This window comes from Panicum virgatum, chromosome 1N, assembly GCF_016808335.1.
Source record: "Panicum virgatum strain AP13 chromosome 1N, P.virgatum_v5, whole genome shotgun sequence".
In the NCBI taxonomy this organism is placed as follows: Eukaryota; Viridiplantae; Streptophyta; class Magnoliopsida; order Poales; family Poaceae; genus Panicum; species Panicum virgatum.
This window is the reverse complement of record NC_053145.1, coordinates 43,693,365-43,716,864: the sequence shown is the minus strand read 5'-3', so window position 1 is coordinate 43,716,864 and position 23,500 is coordinate 43,693,365. Positions and strand designations below refer to the sequence as shown.

Here is a 23,500-nt window from a genome sequence, read left to right as displayed (position 1 = left end):
GGCTCCAAAATCCAAATAGAAAGACGGGACAAAAGCGTCAGATCATTTCACAACAAAAAGGCTGCAAAGTTGTAAAAATTAAACCACAAGCGCTAGCATAAGACGTGGACAGCTGCTGGGTCCAGTTAAAAGCGGCCAAGGCAATGCGCTGAACTTGCATTCAACTCAGGCACGTAAACAAATGCGGTTAATGCTCCACTCCAAGGGACGCAATAACAGAAATTATGCAAATCCGAGGTTGCAAAAAGTGGGAGCACACGTTAACAAGGTTGATCTCCAAATGGGCACACAAACGTCGACGAGCATTCAAGTTTTGCCCAAGCTGAATTAAAGACAGTACCTAAACATACCAATGTTACACCACCAGCAGACCTTACATGTTCAACGACAACAGCAATCATATGCAGACAAAACTTATGCGATAATAAGACGGCATCTAGATATATCAAAAGCAGACACGAAAAAACCACAAGGCGCATCATTTCTTCTTGGCAGCAGCCTTGGTCACCTTGGCGCCGGTTGGGTCCTTCTTCTCCACGCTCTTGATGACCCCAACAGCAACCGTTTGCCTCATGTCACGGACAGCAAAGCGACCAAGAGGAGGGTACTCAGAGAAGGTCTCCACCACCATGGGCTTTGTGGGAACCATCTTCACCATACCAGCATCACCATTCTTGAGGAACTTGGGCTCCTTCTCTAGCTCCTTGCCAGACCGCCTGTCAATCTTGGTAATAAGCTCGGCGAACTTGACAGCAATGTGGGAGGTGTGGCAGTCCAGCACTGGGGCGTAACCGTTGCCAATCTGCCCAGGGTGATTCATGATGATGACCTGGGAGGTGAAGCTGGCAGCCTCCTTGGCAGGGTCATCCTTGGAGTTGGAGGCCACATACCCACGCTTCAGATCCTTCACAGCAACATTCTTCACGTTGAAGCCAACATTGTCACCAGGAAGGGCCTCCTGGAGGGCCTCGTGGTGCATCTCCACAGACTTCACCTCAGTAGTCAGGCCGCTGGGACCGAAGGTAACAACCATACCAGGCTTGATGATACCTGTCTCAACACGGCCAACAGGCACAGTCCCAATACCACCAATCTTGTACACATCCTGAAGGGGGAGACGAAGGGGCTTGTCTGAAGGCCTCTTGGGCTCGTTGATCTGGTCAAGAGCCTCAAGCAGGGTTGGCCCCTTGTACCAGTCAAGGTTCGTGGACCTCTCAATCATGTTGTCACCCTCAAAACCAGAGATGGGGACGAAGGCAATCTTGTCAGGGTTGTATCCCACCTTCTTCAGGTAGGAGGAGACTTCCTTCACGATCTCATCATAACGGGCCTTGGAATACTTGGGAGTGGTGGCATCCATCTATAAACAGAAAATAGCAACAGACCATAATTAGCTTAATGGAACCAATCTGCATGAACAGCAGGCTACACGAGAACAGAACATAAACAAAATTAAACTGTTAAACTGCACTTAAATGGAGAGTCAACACATAGTATCCTAGGAATTTTTTACAATGATTGAAAAAAAATTAGTCCAGTGAGTACAACGAGTAACATATACCAAAAAATCATAGAAAAACAATTATGAACAGCAGAACATAACCCACACTTTATGAGACAGGTAATCTCAACAGCAAGTGCATCGTTTACACCAAGAGAACAGTGAGGATAACAAATAAAATTAACAAGCCAAGCAAAAAACCTTAAGGAATTAAATTTCTTAGATGGCATCTCAACAGCAACAAGGAATGTAAACAGGAAGATAGCATGGACAAACACATGCCTAGTAGCAAATATATAGCAAGTACAAACATACAGGTCTCATAAAGTATATGACAGCACATCAAACTAAAAAGTAGCATAGCAAACAAAGAAATTCACCAGGTATATCATAACACATCAGGGTAAAAGAAAACAGCATAGGAACAATAGCAAACATTTATTAGAAAGACAAATGACCAACAGCTTACACATTTCTATATTACTGGAACATTACTCAAAATAGGTTAGCAGAAATTTATAGATTATGAGAAACTTTCCAAGGCAAATCATTTAAGACTAAACTATTATCATGCATAAATTAAATGTGTAGCAGACAGGTCGTTTGTAATGCAATTGTTGTGCCAGCACTCGAAGTCTGTAAAATTTAGTGAAAAACTCACATTCTCAGATTTTTCTTGAAATGTGAAGCATGCAATGTACTAAGGAACAGCTTGCACGATTCTGATCTATCAAGAATTGACATGCATAATAAGCATGATTGACAAAGGGATTTCTAGTATTTATACCTTGTTGCAGCAGCAGATCATCTGCTTCACTCCAAGAGTGAAGGCAAGGAGAGCATGCTCACGGGTCTGGCCATCCTTGGAGATACCAGCCTCAAAACCACCAGTGGTGGAGTCGATGATAAGTACAGCACAGTCAGCCTGGGAGGTACCCGTGATCATGTTCTTAATGAAGTCACGGTGTCCGGGGGCATCAATGACAGTGCAGTAGTACTTGGTGGTCTCGAACTTCCACAGGGCGATATCGATTGTGATACCCCTCTCACGCTCAGCCTTCAGCTTGTCAAGCACCCACGCGTACTTGAAGGACCGCTTGTTCATCTCAGCGGCTTCCTTCTCGAACCTCTCGATCACACGCTTGTCGATACCGCCAAGCTTGTAGATCAGGTGGCCGGTGGTGGTCGACTTGCCAGAGTCGACGTGGCCAATGACCACGATGTTGATGTGGGTCTTCTCCTTACCCATGGCTGCAGGTGAACCTCAAACCGCTGCATCAGATGAATCAACTGTTAGAAAAACGTATAAGAGCAAACGAGTATATTTACAGAAATTGAAAGCTGGTAGTATATAAAAACTAGATCCACAATTTTACAGACCAGATCGATAAATAGATTTTAAGTTGCAACTATAGAACATACATCAACTACACAACCGGATATACAGCAGCAGTCTCTCAAAAGTAAAGCAAATAAAGCAGCTGGAAGCTCTAAACATTCGATCCACAAGGAAAATTAACACATCAACCTACACGATCTAAGAAATGACCCGTACCCAGATGAAACCATCCATGCGCATCAAATTCTCAAATCATGCGAGCACAAAAAAGCTACACACCCAACAAAATTGGATGCGACTATGAACAACCCAACCACTACCAGAAGGCCAAATCTCTAGAAGCACGAGGAGGCGACACAATACCTGAGGCGGCGAGCGGAGGCGGCGTGGGAAGGAGGCGGAGGGGGAGGTGACGGCGGAGTCGGGGAGGCGTGGGAGTGCGGCCGCTAGGGTTCGGGGCATTATATAGCAGGGCGGCGGCGAAGAGGGGAACGGACAGGTCGGAGTCTGGATATGGGGGCCTTAGCCCAGGTCGGCGAAATGGGCCTACTGTTTGGCCCAGAGAGCTCTCGGGCGTCGTCGCGCTCTGTGTCGCCTACAAGGCAAATTCTTTCACCAACGACATCCCGGCGTCGCGCTTTGGAAACAGGTACCTGACGGGTCAGATAGAGAACGAGCTCCAGCTCGGTTGGTAGCGCCTGCCAATGGGCACGCTGCCCACCAGCGTTCGAACGGGTTCGACGTTGGTGTTCTCACCCGGAACAGTGTTTTTTAATAATTTTTATAGCCTCTCACGTATGGACCCACAAAGGGACTGCGACCCCATCGCCTACGGGGCCTTGGAGGTTTCGGTGATCTCTAGAAGGACGCGTTCTTCGTATCTGTGTGTAGTTGTAGGTCTGGTTGTATACGTATGGTGTGTGTGGTGTGTGCGTGTGTAGGGTGGTGTGTGCGTGCGTGTATGAACAGATACTACAGCTGTACCTAGATGAGAGGCGTCAAAAAAAAGTACCTGATGGATAGGAGTCTGTCGAGCTATCGCACAACGGCACAAGGTCCATGGCAAGCTGCAGCAGCCCAACATCCTATGCTTGTTTGGTTGATGGGCTAAGCCCAGCCAGGCTACGTTTTGTGGCCAGGGCAGCCCAAGCATGTATGATATGGGCCAACAGGATATGTTTGGTTGGTGGTTAGGTGAATGCTGACCCAGGTAAGATTTTGTTTGGCTAGCTGGTTAAGTAGTTGAGCTGCACTGCTGGAGATTGAAAATTGTTGTTTGGTTGTCATTTGCTTGTGCATTCCACACACCCAGTGACACTGTTCGGTGGAGTTACCGCTCAGTCGTCGGGCTCTCCTTTAATGTTGGTCGAATCGTTACTCAAGTAACCGAACGTCTACTTCACCGCCCGTCCCCTCCATCTTTCCCTTCTCCATCTCGTTCATCGCCTGCTCCGTCGGCGACCAGCAGCTACTGAGGCGAGCAGATGTCCGGACCCGAGCGCGGCGGCCTGCGCTGGAGTGTATCTCCTTCCTCTCGCCGGTCTACTACCCAGCTCAATGGAGGTCAGTTCGCCAGCCGCGAGCCCGCGACGGAGGACCCGACGGACACGTTTGAGTGTTGCGAGGGAAACCCTTGCGCCTGTCAGCGTAAAAGGAACGGGTCCCCATAGCGCCGGACTCATGCGCGATTAAGGAGGGTGGGGCCTGCCAACAACGTCAGCCGGCGGCGTCAGCCCGGCCCGGCCGTGGCCCCCCACCACGGAACGTCCACACGCAGGGTGTGGGCACCCACCGAGAGCGGGGTGGACCTGGTCTGGTGCACGGAACCCCGGGGACGTTTCCTTCGGGTGGAAGACACTCACCTGGTAAAAATATCTTTACCAGGCTGTTACGGTGCCTCGACGTGAAACTCTCTGCAGAGCCCAAGGGGTGCACGGCTTCCCCGTAAGAGCATCATGATTACGGGGATGTCGTGCGCTCAGAAGATAAGACGATAGGCGGCGGACAGTTTATCTCTGTGCCGCCCGTCCCATCGACTTGAAGATGGCAGTGGCTGGGACCCACCTCTATTTACCGTGCCCCCACTACAGTAAAAGCCGGAGTCACCCCAGGCGGACCCCCGAGGTTGACCGGGGTCGCCCCGGACCGGGAGGGTCCACAGGACGACCCCGGAGGCCACCACATGGTCACACTCGCACCACCCCGGAGCGCTCGGATCAAATGGATGGCTCCGGGGCACCCCGGGATGAAGACCCACCGGCCAGTGTCTACGGCCAGCCCAGGGCTTCCTTAGGGGAGATCCTTGTGCGGTTTATACCCCTGGCCGAATCTCTAAACGGGGGTTACCAGTAATCCCTGTTGGCGGTAATCATACACCGACAGCTAGCACGCCAGGTAAGGGGTCTAGCGCGTAAGATTTCTTTTCTGCGAAGCTTCACCTCGTAGGGATCCATGGCGAATCGCTCTGCCTGTTTCGACGGTGAGAGCAGCAACGAACGCGCGCATCCGCACCACGGGCTCTCTAGCGCCCCTCCTCGTCTGGGGGCTGGGGGCTCGTCAACTACGGTCACGCCCGTCCATCAGGCAGTATTGCACATTACTGCGCCGTTGCGGCTTGACGCCCCTGGGGCTGAGTCCGGCAGGACCACGTCGGCCAACGCCCGCATCACCCGTTTTCGTGCAGAAGCACGAGGCCAGGCGCGCGTGGTGGGGTCGATCCTTGGCTCGCAGCCGCCTCAGCCGCGAAAGCCTTTCCCCTATGGAAGCGCTGCCGCGGTGCGTGCTCTGCTTCGTCACCCTCTGCTGAGGGCAGGAGCAGGCACCCCTGAGGGGGAATGGCTCGACGAGCTGGCCAGCCTGGTGCGGAAAGCTGCACCGGGCCCCAAGGCGCAAAGCTCCAGCGCCACCTGTGGGGGACCCATGGCGCAGCACCAGCGATCGGCTACCTGCGACGGGGGAACCCCAGACCTCTGCTCCCACCTCAACACGGTGAGGGCTAGCGAAGATGGCCGCACTGCTCTAGAGAGAGCACGGGAGAGGTGGTGCCAAGCCCCCGACGAGCACGCATTATCAGGCGTGCCCACGGACAACGACACCACCTCCGACGACGACACCGGCCCAGACGGGGCCGGCTGCCAGGCATTCACGGCGAATTTGAGGCGGGTCAACTGGCCCACCAAGTTCCGACCGGACCTGCCCGAGAAGTACGATGGCACCATCAACCCAGAGGAATTCCTCCAGATCTACACCACCGCCATCCAGGCGGCTGGAGGAGGCCCTCAGGTCATGGCGAAATACTTCCACGTTGCCCTCCGGGGCACTGCTCGCTTGTGGCTGATGAACCTCCCGCCGGGGTCCGTCGGATCCTGGGGGAAGTTATGCGAGTAGTTCGTCACTAACTTCTCTGGGTCGTTCACCCGACCCGGAACGCGCGGTGATCTCCTCACCATCCGACAACGCAAGGGCGAAACACTGCGACAATACATCCAGTGTTTCAGCCAGGTACGCAACACCATCCCCCGCATCTCGCCGATCGCCATCATCATGGCGTTTAGCGAGGGAGACACCAACAAATGGTTGGTGGGCAAACTGGAAACCCACAACGTGGAAACCGTCTTCGAGCTATTCGCTCTGGCAGACAAGTACGCTCGGGAGGCCGATGCGCACACTAGGGTCGAGCGCCGCGGTGCCCACGAGGAAACCCCGGCACGCGACGGCCCCAATCCTGGTGCCAAGCTGAACAAGCGGAAAGATGCCACCGTCCTGGCCGCGGAGGGAACCCCACAAGTGGTGACAGGAAGCCCGCTCCTCTCCGCCGGGATGACGACAAATGGTGTGAGCTCCACTCCACCGACCGGCACGACCTCACCGAATGCCGACTCATCAAGGACCTCGCAGCATGGCGCCAGCGGGGCCGCGATGATCATTGATGACCCGATGATGGTGACGATCAAGACGACCGCTACCAAGCTGGCACAGGCGGTGCAGGTTTGGGCTTCCAGGAGCCACAACACACGGTCGCTACCATCTTCGGCGGGGCGAGTGCACCACTGTCTCGGATGAGGCGGCACCCGGGGGCTCCCAACCTCTCAAGTGGTCGAGCACTCCCGTCACCTTCGACTGGAGTGACCACCCCTCCAACTCGGCGGGTGTGGGCCTCCTCCCGGTCGTCGTGACGCCCACCATCTGGAACATCGGTGTAAGGATCACCGGGGTGTCCGACCCTAGAGGGGGAGGGGGTGAATAGGGTCGCTAATCGCTTTTTAACCTAGGGCTCAATCTAATTGCATAAGATAAACCTAACACGTCCTACACATGCTAGTTATGACTAAGGTTTATCTATGCTACCCTCTACTTACCCCAAAAAGACTTGCAACCTATAGCCAATCCTAATCAAACTAACTAGGAAAGTAAAGGTAAGCAAGAAAGAGTAAATGCGGAAACGTAATGCGGTAAGGGAGAGGATATGCAAACTCCCGTGAAGACACCAAGACACACGATTTAACGTGGTTCGGTTAGGACACCAAAGTCCCTCCCTACGTCCACGGCCACTTGTCCAACACGAACAAGTGTGATGCCGAGTCTCTTCACTCGATCACCGTCTTGCCACGCCTCCAAGGCTCCCGACAAGTAAAGGCTAAGTGATGCCAAGTCACAAAGACGAGGTCACCGCCACCGTCTATCTCGAAGCATCACTGTAGCGAAAATGGCCTCTCATGCCATATTTCAATATAATATTTTGGCGATTGATGACACACACAACACTTGGACTAATATGATTGTTAAGATGAACATTCCCAGGCTTTTAGGTTCAAGTGATGACAAAGAAAAGATAGGCGTAGCTAGGCCCGAAGACCTTCTCTGTGATTGCACCGGTGAGTTCATTTTGCCCTACGTCGGTTTAACCGATGATAGCAAAATGCCTCAATTCTTATCCCTTGGACCGAAGAGCTTTCAGGGCCTTGCTACGCCTCTCTTCTCTTTGTCATCACTTGAACCTAAAAGCCTGAGAATAGTCATCTTAACAATCACATTAGTCCAAGTGTTGTGTGCGTCATCAATCGCCAAAACATTATATTGAAGGGAAAATTCGATTCATGCCACCACAACTCCGTGAAATTGGGTTTCATGTTCAAAATCATGCCACTCAATGGCATGGATTTCAACATGAAATCCAATTTGGCATGAGAGGCCATTTTCGCTACAATCGGGGTCGGGAGGACCCTGGTAGACGGCGGAGCAGGCCTCAACCTGCTGTCGCCAGAAGTTTTCCACAGGATGCAGATCAGGGAGCGCAAGCTCACCCCTTCCGCCCCTTTCTGTGGCATAACTGACGGGAAGACCGTCCCGCTGGGGCAGATCGAGCTGCCTGTCACGTTCGGCAGGAGAGACAACTTCCGCACGGAGAACGTCATGTTCGATGTGGCACACATCGACCTCCCCTACAACGCCATACTTGGGCGCCCAGCGCTTGCCAAGTTCATGGCAGCAGTCCTCTACGCCTACAACACCCTCAAGCTCCCCGGCCCGGTCGGGGTCATCTCCATCAAATCCGATGTGAAGGGCTCGGTCCACTGCGCCGAGCGACTTTACAAGGCAGTGGCGACCGTGTCTGCCAATGACGCGGAACGCCCTGAGTTGTCTGCCCTTCCATTTACGAAGCAGCGCTTGTCTCCCGACAGCTTCGCCCTCACCAAGATGATGCGACTCAGGGACAATCTCGAGAGAACCGTCACCAAAGGAGCGGAATTGGGAGACGAACAGGAGAACGTGCTCATCACTTTCTTCCAGGCAAATGTCAACGTGTTCGCGTGCATACCGTCCGATATGCCCGGGGTCCCCAGGGAAGTGATTGAGCATCATCTCGCCGTACACCCCGATGCGCGGCCCATACAACAGAAGATCCGGTGTCAGGCTCCGGAGAGACAGGACTTCCTCTGCGACCAAGTGCGGAAGATGCTGGAGGCCGGATTCGTCCGAGGGGTCATCCACCCCAAATGGCTGCAACCCGGTCGTCGTCCCTAAGGCAAACGTCAAACTCCGCATGTGTGTCGACTACACCGACCTCAACATGGCCTACCCAAAAGATCCTTTCCCGCTACCTCGCATCGACCAAGTCGTCGATTCTACGGCGGGATGCGACCTCCTTTGATTTTTGGACGCGTACTCCGGGTACCACCAGATTAGCATGGCGAAAGAGGCCGAGGAGAAGACATCGTTCACCACCCCGGTGGGAACATACTGCTATGTCTGTATGCCCTTCGGACTCAAAAACGCTGGCCCAACATTCCAGCAAACCATGCGTATCACCCTCCAAGACTTACAGTCCCGCAATGTTGACGCATACGTCGACGACATCGTGGTCAAGACCCGGCAGCAGGAAACTTTCCTGCGGGATCTGTTGGAAGCCTTCGACAGCCTACGCACCACCCGGCTCAAGCTGAACCCAGAGAAGTGCGTCTTTGGTGTGCAGCAGGAGAACTCTTAGGTCTTCTGGTGTCGAGCCGAGGCATCGAAGTGAATCTTGCAAAGGTGGAAGCAACCGACCTCATGCAACCCCCAACACACCTGAAGGAAGCACAACGCCTCGCGGGATGCATGGTGGCACTGGGGAGGTTCATCTCCAAGCTCGGGGAGCGGGGCCTCCCTCTTTTTAAGATGATAAAAAAACCGGACGCTTCAATTGGACGAAAGAGGCCAACGCTGCGTTCCAGGAACTCAAGGAATACCTTTCCTCCCCGCCGGTCCTAGTGGTACCCTGGGATGGGGAGGAACTCCTATACATCTTCGCCACCCCGCAAGTCGTCAGCGCGGTATTGGTGGCGGAGAGGGATGAGGCGCAGGAAGACGCCGGGGTGACCCCGCAGAGGGAGCAATTCGGGTCTACCGCACTACGATCCAACATCAAGAAGGCGGTCACGGGCGCCCCAAGCCTCGATGTGATTCCCCTGGGCGCCGGGTCGAGCGCACTAGGCACGGATGCTGATGTCCAAAGCCTCAACGCAGACGCCTAGGGTACTGAAAAGGGACCGGGGGCTCCACCAGCAAAGACCCGCCGGGTACAACACCCGGTGTACTTTGTCAGTGAGGTACTCTGAGACGCCAAGGAACGCTACCCGCAAGCGCAAAAAATGCTGTACGCCGTCCTCATGGCGTCCCGCAAGCTGAGCCACTACTTCCAAGCGCACAAGATTAGCGTCGTCACATCATACCCCCTGAGTCTGATTCTCCAGAACAGGGAGGGTACTGGGCGGACGGTAAAATGGGATATAGAGTTGGCCGAGTTCAGGCTACGGTTTGCCCCGCGACACACCATCAAGAGCCAAGCCCTTGCCGAGTTCGTCGCGGAATGGACCTCCGTTCCGGACGTAGAGACGACGGAAGAATCTGTCGTCCCCATCACCAACAGCGACAAACCCTGGACCATGGAGTGCTGGTGCATGAATTTTGACGGCTCACTAACCCTCCAGGGAGCCGGGGCCGGGGTGGTCCTTACCTCCCCGGACGGACACACCCTTAAGTACGCCGTTCAACTAGGCTTCTGGGCCATGAACAACATGGCAGAATACGAGGGTTTTCTCGCCGGGTTACGAGCCGCCGTTGGGTTAGGAGTCCACCGCCTGCTAGTGCGGGGCGACTCCCAGCTTGTCATAAACCAGGTATCCAAGGAATACCAATGCGTCGACCCACAAATGAATGCCTACGTGGCCGAGGTCCGACGCATGGAGCGACACTTTGACGGACTGGAGTTGTGATACGTTCCAAGAAAAGAGAACACTAAGGCTGATGAGCTATCCCGGCTCGCTTCCTCACGAGCTCTATTACCCTCGGGGTGTTCGAAGAAAAGCTATGCCGACCTACCGTCACCACTAGCGAACGTGACGAAGGGGGAAGCCCGCCAGTGAGCGGAGGGACCCAGGCCCTGCCACCCGCTGAAGCCAACCACTTGGCGTCAGCATGTCCTCAGGCCTGTTCATGGATGGATGACATTCGCGACTACCTGAAAGAAAAGTTCCTTCCCGACAATGATGCCGCCGCAGAACGGATCACACGATAGTCCAAACGATACGCCATGGTAGATGGGGACCTATATCGGCGTGGCACGGACGGATCTGGTGCATCTCTCGGGAAGAAGACGGCGAGCTACTTGTTGGCATCCACGAGGGTGAGTGTGGGAGTCACTCATCCTCCCGCACGTTGGTTGGGAAGGCCTTTCGGCACGGATTCTACTGGCCAACAGCTCTCCAGGATGCAGCCGAACTGGTTAGGCGCTGCAGGGCATGCCAGTTCCACGCAAAGTAGATACACCAACCAGCACAGGCGCTCCACACCATACCCCTGTCATGGCCATTCGCGGTCTAGGGGCTCAATATCTTGGACCTTTCCCAACCATTGGGGGTTACAAATGGTTGTACGTGGCAATCGACAAGTTCATGAAGTGGCCCGAGGTAGCTGCAGTTGTGAAAGCCAACAAAAACTCGGTGCTCAAGTTCATCAAGGACCTGGTGGCTCACTTTGGAGTCCCGAATCGGATCATCACCGACAATGGGACCCAGTTCACCAGCAACCTCTTTCGGGGACTACCGCGACGACATGGGCATCAAGTTATGCTTCGCCTCCGTCGCTCACCCTCGAAGCAATGGGCAGGTAGAGCGCGCCAACGCAGAAATCCTGAAAGGGTTAAAAACCTGGACCTACAACGAGCTCAAAAAGCATGGGTCCGGATGGATAGATGAACTCCCAGCGGTGGTGTGGGCAAATCGCTCCACTCCAAACCGAGCAACCGGGGAAACACCGTTTTTTCTTGTATATGGCACCGAAGCAGTCCACCCGGCCGAAGTGACAATGGGGAGCCCTTTTGTACAGGTTTACTAGGAAAAAGACCAGGATCAACGATGCCAAGAAGATGTGCTCTATCTGGAGGAAGTTCATTGCCGAGCGGCGCTGAAAGCAGCTCGTTATCAGCAGGCCCTCCGCCGACACCACCAGCGCCACGTACAACCAAGATCTCTCCAAGTCAGAGATCTAGCATTGCGCCGTTTCCAATCACGCGAGAGGATGAATAAACTCTCACCCACGTGGGAGGGCCCTTTCCGTGTGACGGAAGAATGCTGGCCCGTCGTGTTTAGGCTCATCGACAAGGACGGGATGCAGGTACCTAATGTCTGGAACATCGAGCACCTCCGTAAGTTCTATCCAAAGATAGGGGAGAGTCCCTACGCTCTGGCATAAGGACCAAGCAACCTGAGGCCACCTCGGGAAGCTTGGCCCGGGGGCTCCCTCCTACCCAAGTACTACCTTGCTCTCTTATTTACCATAAGCATGCTTTGAATTCCCTACAAAATTCAAAAACTGTTCCACGTAATCTCGGTGAGTGGGATGCCTAACATCGTGAAAGAAGAACGATACCGGCCGGAGCGACACGGTGGTTACAGGACTCATAGGCTTTTCCCGGCCGATGCTAACTCCCTGCTTGGTCTTCGGACTCCGGGAGCAATTGCCGCCGGGAACCCTATGCCCTCGCCAACTCGTCGCGCTAGGAAAGCTCCGAAGTAGTGAACGGGCAACCACCCCGGGCATAAAAGTTTTCCATAAATGGAACAAAAAGCAACAAGTTTTCCACACACAGAAAAGGTCGAAGCCGACCGGGGTCTTAGGATCCAAAAAAAGGAAAACTTTTTTGCTTTTTCTTGGCATGTACACAAAATGGGTGCAGATCTGAATACGTGAAGCTGTCACGAAGAAAATCCTGGTCCGCCAGGAGCACCACGCCACGGCGGGAGTAGGGCTACATTGAGGCAAAAGGGCCTCTCCCGCTACAGCCACGAGCACGAAGGGCTGCGGGCCCAATCTGCAGCTCAGGGGCATGGGAGAAGATAAGCTCAACCGCTTGTCCACCCCGCAAGCCCCAACCTAGTAGATTGGAGCAACTGCATGCAAAGCAGTGCCCCCCTCCAAAAGTGCTGCCGGAGGCGCTTGTCGACCTCTGGACAACCAACGAAGCAGACGACGCCCTCCCACAGGGCATCGTTGGAGGAAATACCAACACTGGGGAGGATGAGAAAGGCCCAGGGCCCCTCACCTGCACCAGCAGCAATAGCCAGCACCGTCCCCCGGGGAAACCGCCAGCAGACAAGGAAAATGAGGGTCCATCGTCGATCGACGGAGACCTCCATCAAACAGCGGCCGGCTAAGGGCTGTGGCCCTTGGGCAGGCAGCAGCAGAGGCAGAGGCAACACATGCACAAGTGCTCTGAAGCAGAGCGCTTGCAGCCGCGCTTCCTCCTCTTCTCGGGAAACAAGCTTCCCTTCGACCCCTATAGACTACACTCGATTCAGAGGGAGATGCTTCAAGGGGAAGCCTCCCGGGCTGCCGCCGGAGAACCCGGAGGACTGCCTCCTCCGTGCTTCAGAAACACCATGGGTGCCCAGGACCACGATGCCATTTCGACCCGACTCCACTACACTGGAAAGATAGGAGGCGGCAAAGCCCCCATACTCTCCGCTGGCGGCAGAAGGCACAACTGCAAGGGCGACCCCGAGGAGCAGCCCCAGGGTCCCGCAATGAAACTCAGGTCCGGAGGCTTGGCCATTCCTTGGCTAGGGCTAGTGGGACCTGAGCTTGAAAGACCCCCCCTGCCTAGAGGGATCCACCAGTCTCCGAGAAGTACCACCACTCCGGCATGCTCTCCGCCCCGCTCAGCCTCTTGGGCAACGCGGTGGCAGGGCAGGGCGAGCACGCCAACAGCTCTGGCCCCGCCACGCACCCTGGTCAACAGGACTGGCAGCGAGGCATGGGCGCCACGGGGGTCCAAGCACCTGGTCGGGCCCATGGCATGCGCACCACGATGGTGGCTCCCTTGACCCGGCTCTTTTGTCACGTTAGGGGAGACGGCGCGGACCTCGCCACTGGGCGTCCCTGGAGCTCCGACGCGACAAGGGATGCGCGGCGTACAACCTACTCCCTAGAGGAACGATGATAGAAATAAAGATGAGCCAGCTGAGCTGCTCATCACCGGCGGAGGTACTTCCACGGTTGGAGTTCATTGCAAGCGCACGAAGGCACTGAATGTCCACATGAACAAAAAAGAAAACAAGAGAGGGCCCTATTGGCTGATGACCGCCTCCCGCTCAGAGGCTTCAGGCTGGGCCTCTGGGCCTGCGCCGTCCCTGGTAGGAGGACCGCCGTCAGGCACCAGGGCGAAGGTGCTCACCACCTCCCTCGCCACATCCTCGGTCCGGGCACGCACCACCTCCTCGAGCCCCAGAGCGATGCCTCCCATCGCCTCCTCCACGGGGAAATCGGGCATGCAGGACCACAGGCTAGCTATTGCAAACTGCACTGCCTCCGTGGCCCGCGATCGAGAACCGTCCTCGATGGCCTGCCGGAGCACGCCATCAAGCTCCCCTAGCCGGGCGCCTAGGAGCTCCATCCTTGGGAGAAGGTAGAGCTCATCCGGGACAGAATCGCTCCGGGGCGCTGACTCGACCTCGCTCAGGCTTGTCTGCTCCCAAACCTCCTTGAAGCAGTGCGTCAAGGCACGTGCCCCATCGGCGAGCTGGCGAAGCTAGCCAAGGGTCTGAGGCAGGTCCGCCGGCGGGGTGACATGGGCAACCGCCGGTGCCGCCGCCTCCAGATGAGCGGCTTCTTCCTCAGTGGCCGTGGCGCGCGTCGCAGCCTCAGAGGCCGCCGCCTCCACAGCCACAATGCGATGGGCAGCCTTCTGACGCTCAGCCTCGAGGACGGTGCGAACGTCCTTCACCTTGGTGGCTGCGTCCACCGCCGCCGCCGAAACACGATCGCGGGCCTCCCACTCGACCTCAGCCTCCCGGTCTTTGGCCGCGATGGCGCCGGCCGCCTCCTGATGGACGGCCTCCTCCCTTTCGAACAGAGCCCGCGTGTGCACATCCAAGGCCACCCCGCAGGAGGCGGCCTCTGCCTCCCTCTGCGCGAGCTCAGCCTCCCTGGTGGCGAGGGTGGCCGCCTCTGCCGTACTGCATCGCTTCTCCATTGTTGTGGCCTCTGCTTGGTGATGGGCGTTGTTCTAGGTGAGCTGGAGTTGCTCACTGCGATGCCGGAACTCCACCTCACGCCCCTGGAGATCGTCCGCCCAAGCCTCCAGATCGGCAGGGTCGAGCACAGTCCCGTACACCTAGAGCCCACGCAACCCCTGAAGCGCCTTCTCGACCGCGCCGGCGATCTGTGCCACTGACGAGACAGAGGGCGGCGCCTCCTCTGAGGGAAGTGCAGCCCCCGCATTCCCTTGCTCCACCGCCCCCACGGCCGGGAGCTGCCCGACCGGCATGGGCTGGGCCCCCAGGGGACTAGTCCCATCGTTAGCACCGAGTGCCACCGCTTGGCCCAGCCCACAGGCCCGCATAGGAGGGCCTGTCGTGGGCGCCGACGCTCCCGTATCCATGGCATCGACGTTGGCCAGGGCATGCGATGACACGGGCGCCACAGCGGACGCAGGCGGCGTCCCCAATGGGGGGCCTATTCGTGGCGCGACAGCAGCAGCACCAGCCGCAGAGGTGCCAGCGTCACTCCTTTCCAGGGCAAGGGGCACGCGTCAGGGAGTGCCCTAGGAGCTATCAAGGCTGAAAGACCGGGACATACCCGGTGCCCACTTGGTGCACCTGCCACCACGTCAAGGAGAAGAGCGTCGGCCGCTTCGGTGCCGGCGCCCGCCCGCTGGTGGGAGGCGAAACCACCGTCGATGAAGCACCGCCCACCGACGAACCGACCACGATGGGGGGGGGGGGCATGCGCACTTGACCCCTCCCTGGCTGGAATCCGACGCACTCCCGCTCGCACCGACAGCGCTGCCACCTCCAAGCACCTGGCCAAGGCCATCGCCCCCACCGGAAGGAGGTGGCGGTGACAACTGGGCCAGGCCCTGCGCGTCAGTCACCGGCAAGTTACCGATGATAATTTCCGCTGCTGGGTCCTCACACAGGGGTACCACCCCCTCGGGGAGGAAGGCCACCGCTGGGTCCCGTTCCTCCAGGACCTCGCCCAGCAATGCCACCACAGTATTGTCGTCAGGGTTGAACGCCGTGCCGCGCACCCGCGGATGGTGTCTTCATCACCGGTGTAATGCCATGCCGGGTGGGGGCGAGCCTGGAGTGGGGCGATGCAACGGCAGAAGAAGTCGGCAGCCACCGTGGTCATGATGAGCCCCACCGTGTGGAGCGTGCGAATCCAGTCCAGCACCGGCCTCCATGCAGCTCCCAGCTCTGGCATCTCGGACCACCGGGGGTTGCTCATCGGCGGCCCCCGAGGAAGACACAAGCGTGGGGAGGGATCGTCCACCTCCACGTACTACCATCGCCTCTCCCAATTTTCCCACTTTCCCTTCTGGGCAAGGGGAAAGAAGTCATTGCCGCACCGCCGAAGGGAAACACCACCGACTGTGCGGTTTTGAAGGGCAGTGCCGGTGCCGGGGGAGAAAGACGGCGACCTCACCAAGCTAAAGAAGTGGCAAAGAAGTGCCACCGAGGGGCTCACCCCGACGAACGCCTCACAAGCGTGTGCAAGAAGTGCAAGTGTGAGGACGGCGTTGGGGGCGAGATAAACGAGATGGAGGCCGTACTCCTCCAGCACCGCCATGAAGAAAAGCAGAAAAGGTGGGACCAACCCCATCAAAAGGGAGGGGAGGAAGGTCACCACCTCCCTCGTGTTCAGGAACGCTGGGATGGCTCCCTCCCGACGCAGCACGGTGCCCGCTGGCACCAACTTCGTCGCCACCCTCAAGGCAGCATCATCGTCCACCGCCGAGGGGACAAAGTCCAACACGTGCGTGCCGCTAGCCTGCGCGCCGCGACGAGCCATGATGAGAGCTGTGGAGGCTGGGGGCAGGGAGGGAGGAAGACAAAAGGGTTCGAGAGAAAGAGGAGAGTGTGGCGGCCAGCTGTGCCCGCCTCTGTGCTTATATACTTATGGGCGGGGAGAGATGGGTTGACAGGAGGATCCGCTGACGTGGTGCCTCGACTCCCTCCGATGAATTCGATACGATCCCCCATGATGGCAACGTGGGGAACCGGAACGACTGTAGCAATGATAGGGCTCTTGGCCCCACCACCAACCCACTTCGCGGGTTACCGGTGGGCCCGGGGGCTACTATTAGCGTAATGGGAACGGGGTTCCCCATAGCCCCGAACTCATGCGCGATTAAGGAGGGTGGGGCCCGACAACCGCGCCAGCCGGCGGCGTCAGCCGGGCGCAGCTGTGGGCCCTCACCACGGAACGTCCACATGCTGGGTGTGGGCACCCACCAAGAGTGGGCCAGGCCTGGCCCGGTGCACGAAACTCGGGGGACGTTTCCTTCGGATGGAAGACAACCACCTGGTAAAAATATCTTTACCAGGCAGTTACGGCGCCTCGACGTCGGACTCTTTGCATAGCCCAAGGGGTGCACGGTTTCCCCGTAAGAGCATCATGATTACGGGGATGTCGTGCGCTCAGAAGATAAGACGATAGGCAGCGGACAGCTTATCTCTGTGCCACCCGTCCTATCGACTTGAAGATGGCGGTGGCTGGGACCCACCACTGTTTGCAGCGCCCCCGCTGCGGTAAAAGCTGGAATCACCCTGAGCGGACCCCCGGGGTTGATCGGGGTCTCTCCGGACCGGGAGGGTCCACCGGACGACCCCGGAGGCCACCACGTGGCCACACTCATGCCACCCCGGGCGCACCCAAGGGCACCCCAGAGCGCTTGGATCAAATGGACGGCCCCAGTGCACCCCGGGATGAAGACCCACCGGCCAGTGTCTACGGCCACCCCGGGCGTTCCCGGGGTGACCCTGGGTGGCTCTGACACCGGTGGGACCCCAGGCGTCTGCTACAGCAAGCCCGACAAGACGCCCGCCATGAAAAGGGTGCGTTCACATTAGTTAGAGAGCAACAGAGAGGGTAGATGTAGCCTATAAATAGCAAGGTCCCAGGACATGTAAAGGGACCGATCTTTTTAGGACCTAACTAGCTCACTGGTTTCGGCTTGGACTTTTCAACTTGGGATCATCAAAGAACCAATCCACATAATCACACACAGGATGTAGGGTGTTATGCCTCCAGGCGGCCTGAACCTGTCTAAATCCACCGTCTGAAATTCACTTCCTTAGGGGAGATCCTTGCGCGGTTTATACCCCTGGCCGAATCTCTAAACGGGGGTTACTAATAATCCCTGCTACCAGTAATCATACACCGTCAGCGCCCGTTGTGCATTCTACTAGCAGCGCTAGTGGCGCACGACCGGAGCGGTGAGGTCCTCGACGACGGCTTTCCGTGGATCTGATCAATCCCCTGCGGCCTTGGGATCTACTCCCCGGACTTCCACTGCGCACGCAGTTGGAGCCGGCTGCGGTGGCGCATCCGCTGGCGGTGGGGAGTCCGGCAAGGCCTCTGATTCCTCTTCTGAGAAGTCTCCCCCAAAATCTCCGATAATGTGCTCGACCTCACCTAGGGTTTACTGTTTGTCATAGGTTAATTTCAGTTTTGTCACCTTTGTTTGTATAGGCTAGGTTTACCTCAACCGTATGGTAAGGGAACTACTACTTGTTTGCAATTGGTGTGTTGGATTTCATTTTTTCTTTTCAATTTTATCATGTTCATAGCATTCGTCTCCTCGGGATGTGCTGGATGGGCTTGAGGATTCAACTTGGGGTGGAATTGTGCCTGATTCTTCGGTGGTTTGCCACCACGGGAAGCCTCCCCATCGCATGTACACTTGGGAATGCAGGCACACTAGTTGGTGTTTCCTTGGATGTCCCCTAGGGGTATCGTTATTTTTACTGTCAATTTGCATGCAATCATTCGTTGTTTAGGTAATTTTGTGGATGGTGAATCATCCTTATTTTGGGCTATTGTGTTTGCTCGATTCCTTGCGTAGGAAAAACATGAGGTGTGGTTTTTTTCAATGGATTGATGAAGAATGGCCATCAAGGTCTCAACAGGTGATGCTTACATTGTGGGATATGGTCGACCAATTCAAGGAGAAATCTGACTGCAACATGGTGGACGTTTGGCTGAGCGTGCACTGAAGAATGAAGTGGAAGTATTGAAGGAGGCACTAGAATTGAGAAGGAAGAATGGGCAAGAGAGAAGCAAGATCTGATCAGGGACAAAGAACAACTCAATGTGCGGTGGAGGTTCAGCCAATGCTATTGCACTTCACTGCAAGCAATTGTCAAGAACAAGGTTGCTGAGAAGTCTAGGATTTGGATTGTTGTTCTTTGCCTGATTGGAGTTCTAGTGGCAATGCTATTTGGAGTTGTCCTCAAGATGAAGTGAGCCACACCAGAATTGATCAACCTTTTGGTTAAGTAGAAACATATTTTTATGTTTGGAGTTCTCTAGGTTAGATAGGATCATGGCACTTGTTCTTGAAAATGAACTGAGATTGTGGTAGATATTAGGGTGGCAATCTTTTGGTAGGATTTCTTCTTTTGGCATGGGAAATTAAAACTTTTTTTCATGCCTTGTGTTGACGTGGTGTAATGTTGAACCTGGTTGGTGATGTGCTGTCGTCCAGACGCATTGACCATTTCCTATATTGTTGAACCTCTCATTCAGGCACTCTAGTTTTGATGAACGGTAACCTAGTTCAGTTTCTAACTTTGTTTCTCAAATTGAATAGAACACCAATTTTCAAGCATGTTGTGCAATTATCTCGGTCAGTTCACCTTACATGAGTTCACCTTAAATGAGTTCATGTTACATAAGTTTTTCTTCTCCAACTACTTCAGTTCATCAGTTCACCTTACATGAGTTCACTACTTGATCCTAACCGAAATGACAACTAAAACCAGAGCGATGATTTGAACTACCAAGAGCACATCTCTCCAAGTACTATTGTTTTTGTTATGCACTGCCTCATCTGGATTCATCAGCTTCAAGCCCTCATCCTTGTGCGAGCTGGATCCTTCATCATTTGACTGTTGCTGGACTCCATGTTGAGCGAGGAGAAATGTTTGAAAGGAATGCACAACTTCTTCCATTGTTGCATATTTCTGATAGCTCGAATGGCGAAAGCCACTGACTTGTGCTTGGCAAATCGCCCAATCAGAGTAAACTCCAAGTCTTCTTCCACGAAAGACAACATACCATGCCATTGCCCCTATTCCCAAGTGCACAATTACAAGTCAACATACATATGCAAGCACATACAAAAACACAACAGATCTTTGAGACTCTCTTCTCGACAATGGAAGAAGCTCACAATATGACTGAAAATAGGAGCGACTACATTTCAGCATACAAATAAGTTCATGCATGCATCATGCATATGTTGCATACAACCTGGTGTAGTTTGCACATATGCATGGGACACCTGTGTTACGATTACAGAATGAATATGAGTCAAATGTCTAGTGGACTAGTGCTTCTAGGCTACTTGTCACCTACAACTGATTGGCATCCACTCATTCTCCTTTTCCCTAATCCATCCAAGTGTTACATGGTCAAAAAAATTTGTCCCTATCCCATCCTATTGTTAGATGGTCAAAAAGAGCAGTCAGCAACAATTTGGACCACTTAAACTAAGTCAGCCATCAAAGTGGTGAAGAGCAAGATGGTCCCTTATCCAGTACTCTTTGTCTTCTTCAGACACCTCCCTGAACCCTTCATCAACCCCCTTGTTGAGCATGAGAAAGTTGAGGCACAACATCTAAGCTGCTTTGGTGAAATCTGGAATGTCCATCATGGCCTTGTAGAGACCTGTTGTTCCTTGCTTGATTGGACTTGACAGCCCATCAACAGACTTCACTAGACCTCCATAAAGTTGTGCTTCTTCTTCACACATCCCTCTTTTCCTCTTTCCAAGTGTTTCTTTCTCTCAAGAGGGCCCTTGTGGGGGTGTTGTTGCCTACTGGAGTCTTTGGGGCATCTGCATCCAAGCCAATGGTCTCTGCCCCTTGCTGTTCCCCCAAAGGTTTGGTTGATCCCATGGCAAACCATCCTATAGCAACCCCACTGCCAAAGATATTCTGCATTTGAAGGTAGTTGACCAGGTGGGTGTTCAGGAACTCAGTATCCTTTGGATGATCCTGCAACATACATCAAAGCTAACTTAATCAGTTTAAACAGTCTACAACATCTAATTACAGGTAACTTCATCAGTTTGAGCATTGTGCAACATGTAATTACAACTTACTTAATAAGTTAGAGCATTCTACAACAAGTAATTACACCTAATTTAATCAGTTTGAGCATTCTACAACAATTAATTATAGCTAACTTAATTAGTTTGAGCAGTGCATACCTTCACATGACTATTGTAGTGCTCTGCATCAAGTGTGATCATGAAATTTTTTTGTCCCAATTGGCCCCACTGAGCTCCTTGAGCCTGCATATTTTCTGCCTCCTGGTCCTCCATTTGAGGAGGTGGTTGTACACCTATGTCCCTGTCACTTCAACATTTGCAAACTCAGACAGGTCCCTGCCAACAGCATTCAGGTGGACTTCCTTGAACCCCTTATCAGTCTTGAGACCTTGCCCTACAAGGTCAGAAAAATGGCATAGGATAAAGCCTGACATGACATTTGTCCATGTCAGCCAAGCATGCCCACCATTAGCCTGCCCCTCAACCTCAGCAGCACCACCATCCACCACATTTGGCAGGTCAGCCATCCCTATAACAGCATTGCAATATCCCAATCCCAACAAATAAATTAATGTAGGTAATTTGCAGATGAACAAATTTACCAGCAACCATAACAAAATAACCATATAAAATAAAATCAATTACGACACATGTCAGCCATGTGCATTGTTCTTGGTAGTTGGTCTCAGAGAATAGCATATGTTCAATACATCATATATGATTAATTCAGCTAACAGCACCACTAAAATTAGCACACATAATGAAAGACAAACACAATACACCTCTAGATCCTATTGTGCCCCCTGGTAGCCCACATTTGCTCAGCCCAGGCATCTCTCTTTGCAGCCCCATGACCCATTGTCATCCATTACATCATTTGGTACTGCTTCATTAGAAGGATTTGGCTCTCAGGTGGCTTCATTAGGAATGTGCTCATCGTGTCCATGCCTCAAGATCCAGTTGTGTAGGATGCAGCATGCCAACACAAGCTTCACTTGGGTACGGTATGGATGGAAAGGCTTGTTGTAAAGTATCTTGAACCTATTCTTCAATGCACCAAAAGCCCTCACAACAGTAACTCTAAGGGCTGAATGCCTTAGGTTGAAGAGCTCCCTAGGATTCTAAGGACGCCTTGTCCCATACTCCCTCAAATGGTATCTAGTTCCTCTATAGGGTGGTAGGAATCCAGGCCTGCAAGCATATCCAACATCTACCAAGTAGAATTTCCCTACCAATGGTGAGATAAGATGTATCAGGTTCCAAGCATTTTTTTCTATGGTTGTGCACAATATAGTTCAGTGTACAATTTTAAAACCTTGAGGAACCTTAAGGCCATCTGACCTTTGTAGGGCATCTGTCAAGATTCTGGCATCATGTGCAGAGCCCTCCCAACCGGCCCAAACATATCTGAACCTTAGGTCAAAATCTACTGCATCTCAAACATTCTGGGTAGTGGTGTGCTTCCTCCTAAGAAAAGCAGCCCTATGCTTCTCACGAACAGTGGCCAAAACATGGGTTCCATCAATTGCTCCTAAACAATCCTACATAAGTGTGGGAAAGTAAGAATTTCTAGACATCTATCAATTTAACATGATTGGAATTTTTGTTTTGGCAAACCTTGAAAAAGGGGTACCATCTGCAGCTGTGTAGGATCTTTGAAGGTACACCAGATGATGGTTCAACTATCAGTTCATTTCTGAGTTCTCCAACTGCATACAAGACATCCTGAAAGTGTCTACTGATGGTTTCTGTGGATTTCCTAAATGCCATTTTGATGCAAGAGAAACATTGGTTGTGCCTAAGTACATGGAGGAACATGGCAACCTGCTCCTCAATGGTACAATGAATTGTATCCTTGAGAAGTTCATGGTTTCTAAACAAATCACATAACTGGAAGAATGGTGCCCTTGCCATTCTCAGTAGTTCTACACATTGCATGTCAGAAGATTGGTAGATGAAGCTCAGGTTGTGTTGTCGTTCATCATCTCTAGCTGACATTGGGCCATAGGTAATTGAGGGCCTAGACCTAGTCCTAAGCCTAACCAACATTCATGTGCAGAGAACAGCTACAACTGTAGCTCCCTTACGGATCATCTCGAGCCTCGCTTCAATGGGATCCATGACTAGAGGAGGACAGGAAACAAAATGAATCAGGAAACAAAACAAGCGAAATTAGTGGTGCTGCTACTGAAATAATGCATCTTGTGACACGGCTGCGCAGTACACATGCACCTCCCAGTGCCACGATTCATCACAGACCACTACCAAGAACTTAAAAAACAAGTGTCGCAAACACTAAACAAGTCACAGATCCGCACACCTACAAACCAGATCCACACATGAACAAGGTAGATCTACTCAAATCACATGATTCCATCCGTTAAAATCGGGGGGAGGGAGACGGACGAAACAAAAACACACAAATCAGGGGAGCAGAGGGAGACGTGGGAGGTGGGGGTCGGAGGATCTCAACATTACCGCCGGAGAGCTCGGGCCAAGCGGCGGTGCGAGCTCAGCCTCGGAGATCTGTGCGGGAGAAAGCGGGAGAGAGAGGAGCGACGAA

At 53.8% G+C, this 23,500-nt stretch overlaps 1 protein-coding gene across 1 annotated transcript; it reads right to left on the bottom strand.

The window, feature by feature from the left end:
- Nucleotides 1–238: 238 nt before the first annotated feature.
- Nucleotides 239–3,365, bottom strand: LOC120655970 (elongation factor 1-alpha). Its single transcript, XM_039933961.1, has 3 exons — nt 3,204–3,365; nt 2,289–2,773; nt 239–1,360 (listed from the first exon to the last, which is right to left on the bottom strand). The coding sequence occupies exons 2-3, from the start codon at nt 2,748–2,750 to the stop codon at nt 479–481; spliced, it is 1,344 nt and encodes a 447-aa protein (XP_039789895.1). The 5' UTR covers nt 2,751–2,773; nt 3,204–3,365; the 3' UTR covers nt 239–478.
- Nucleotides 3,366–23,500: the final 20,135 nt, after the last annotated feature.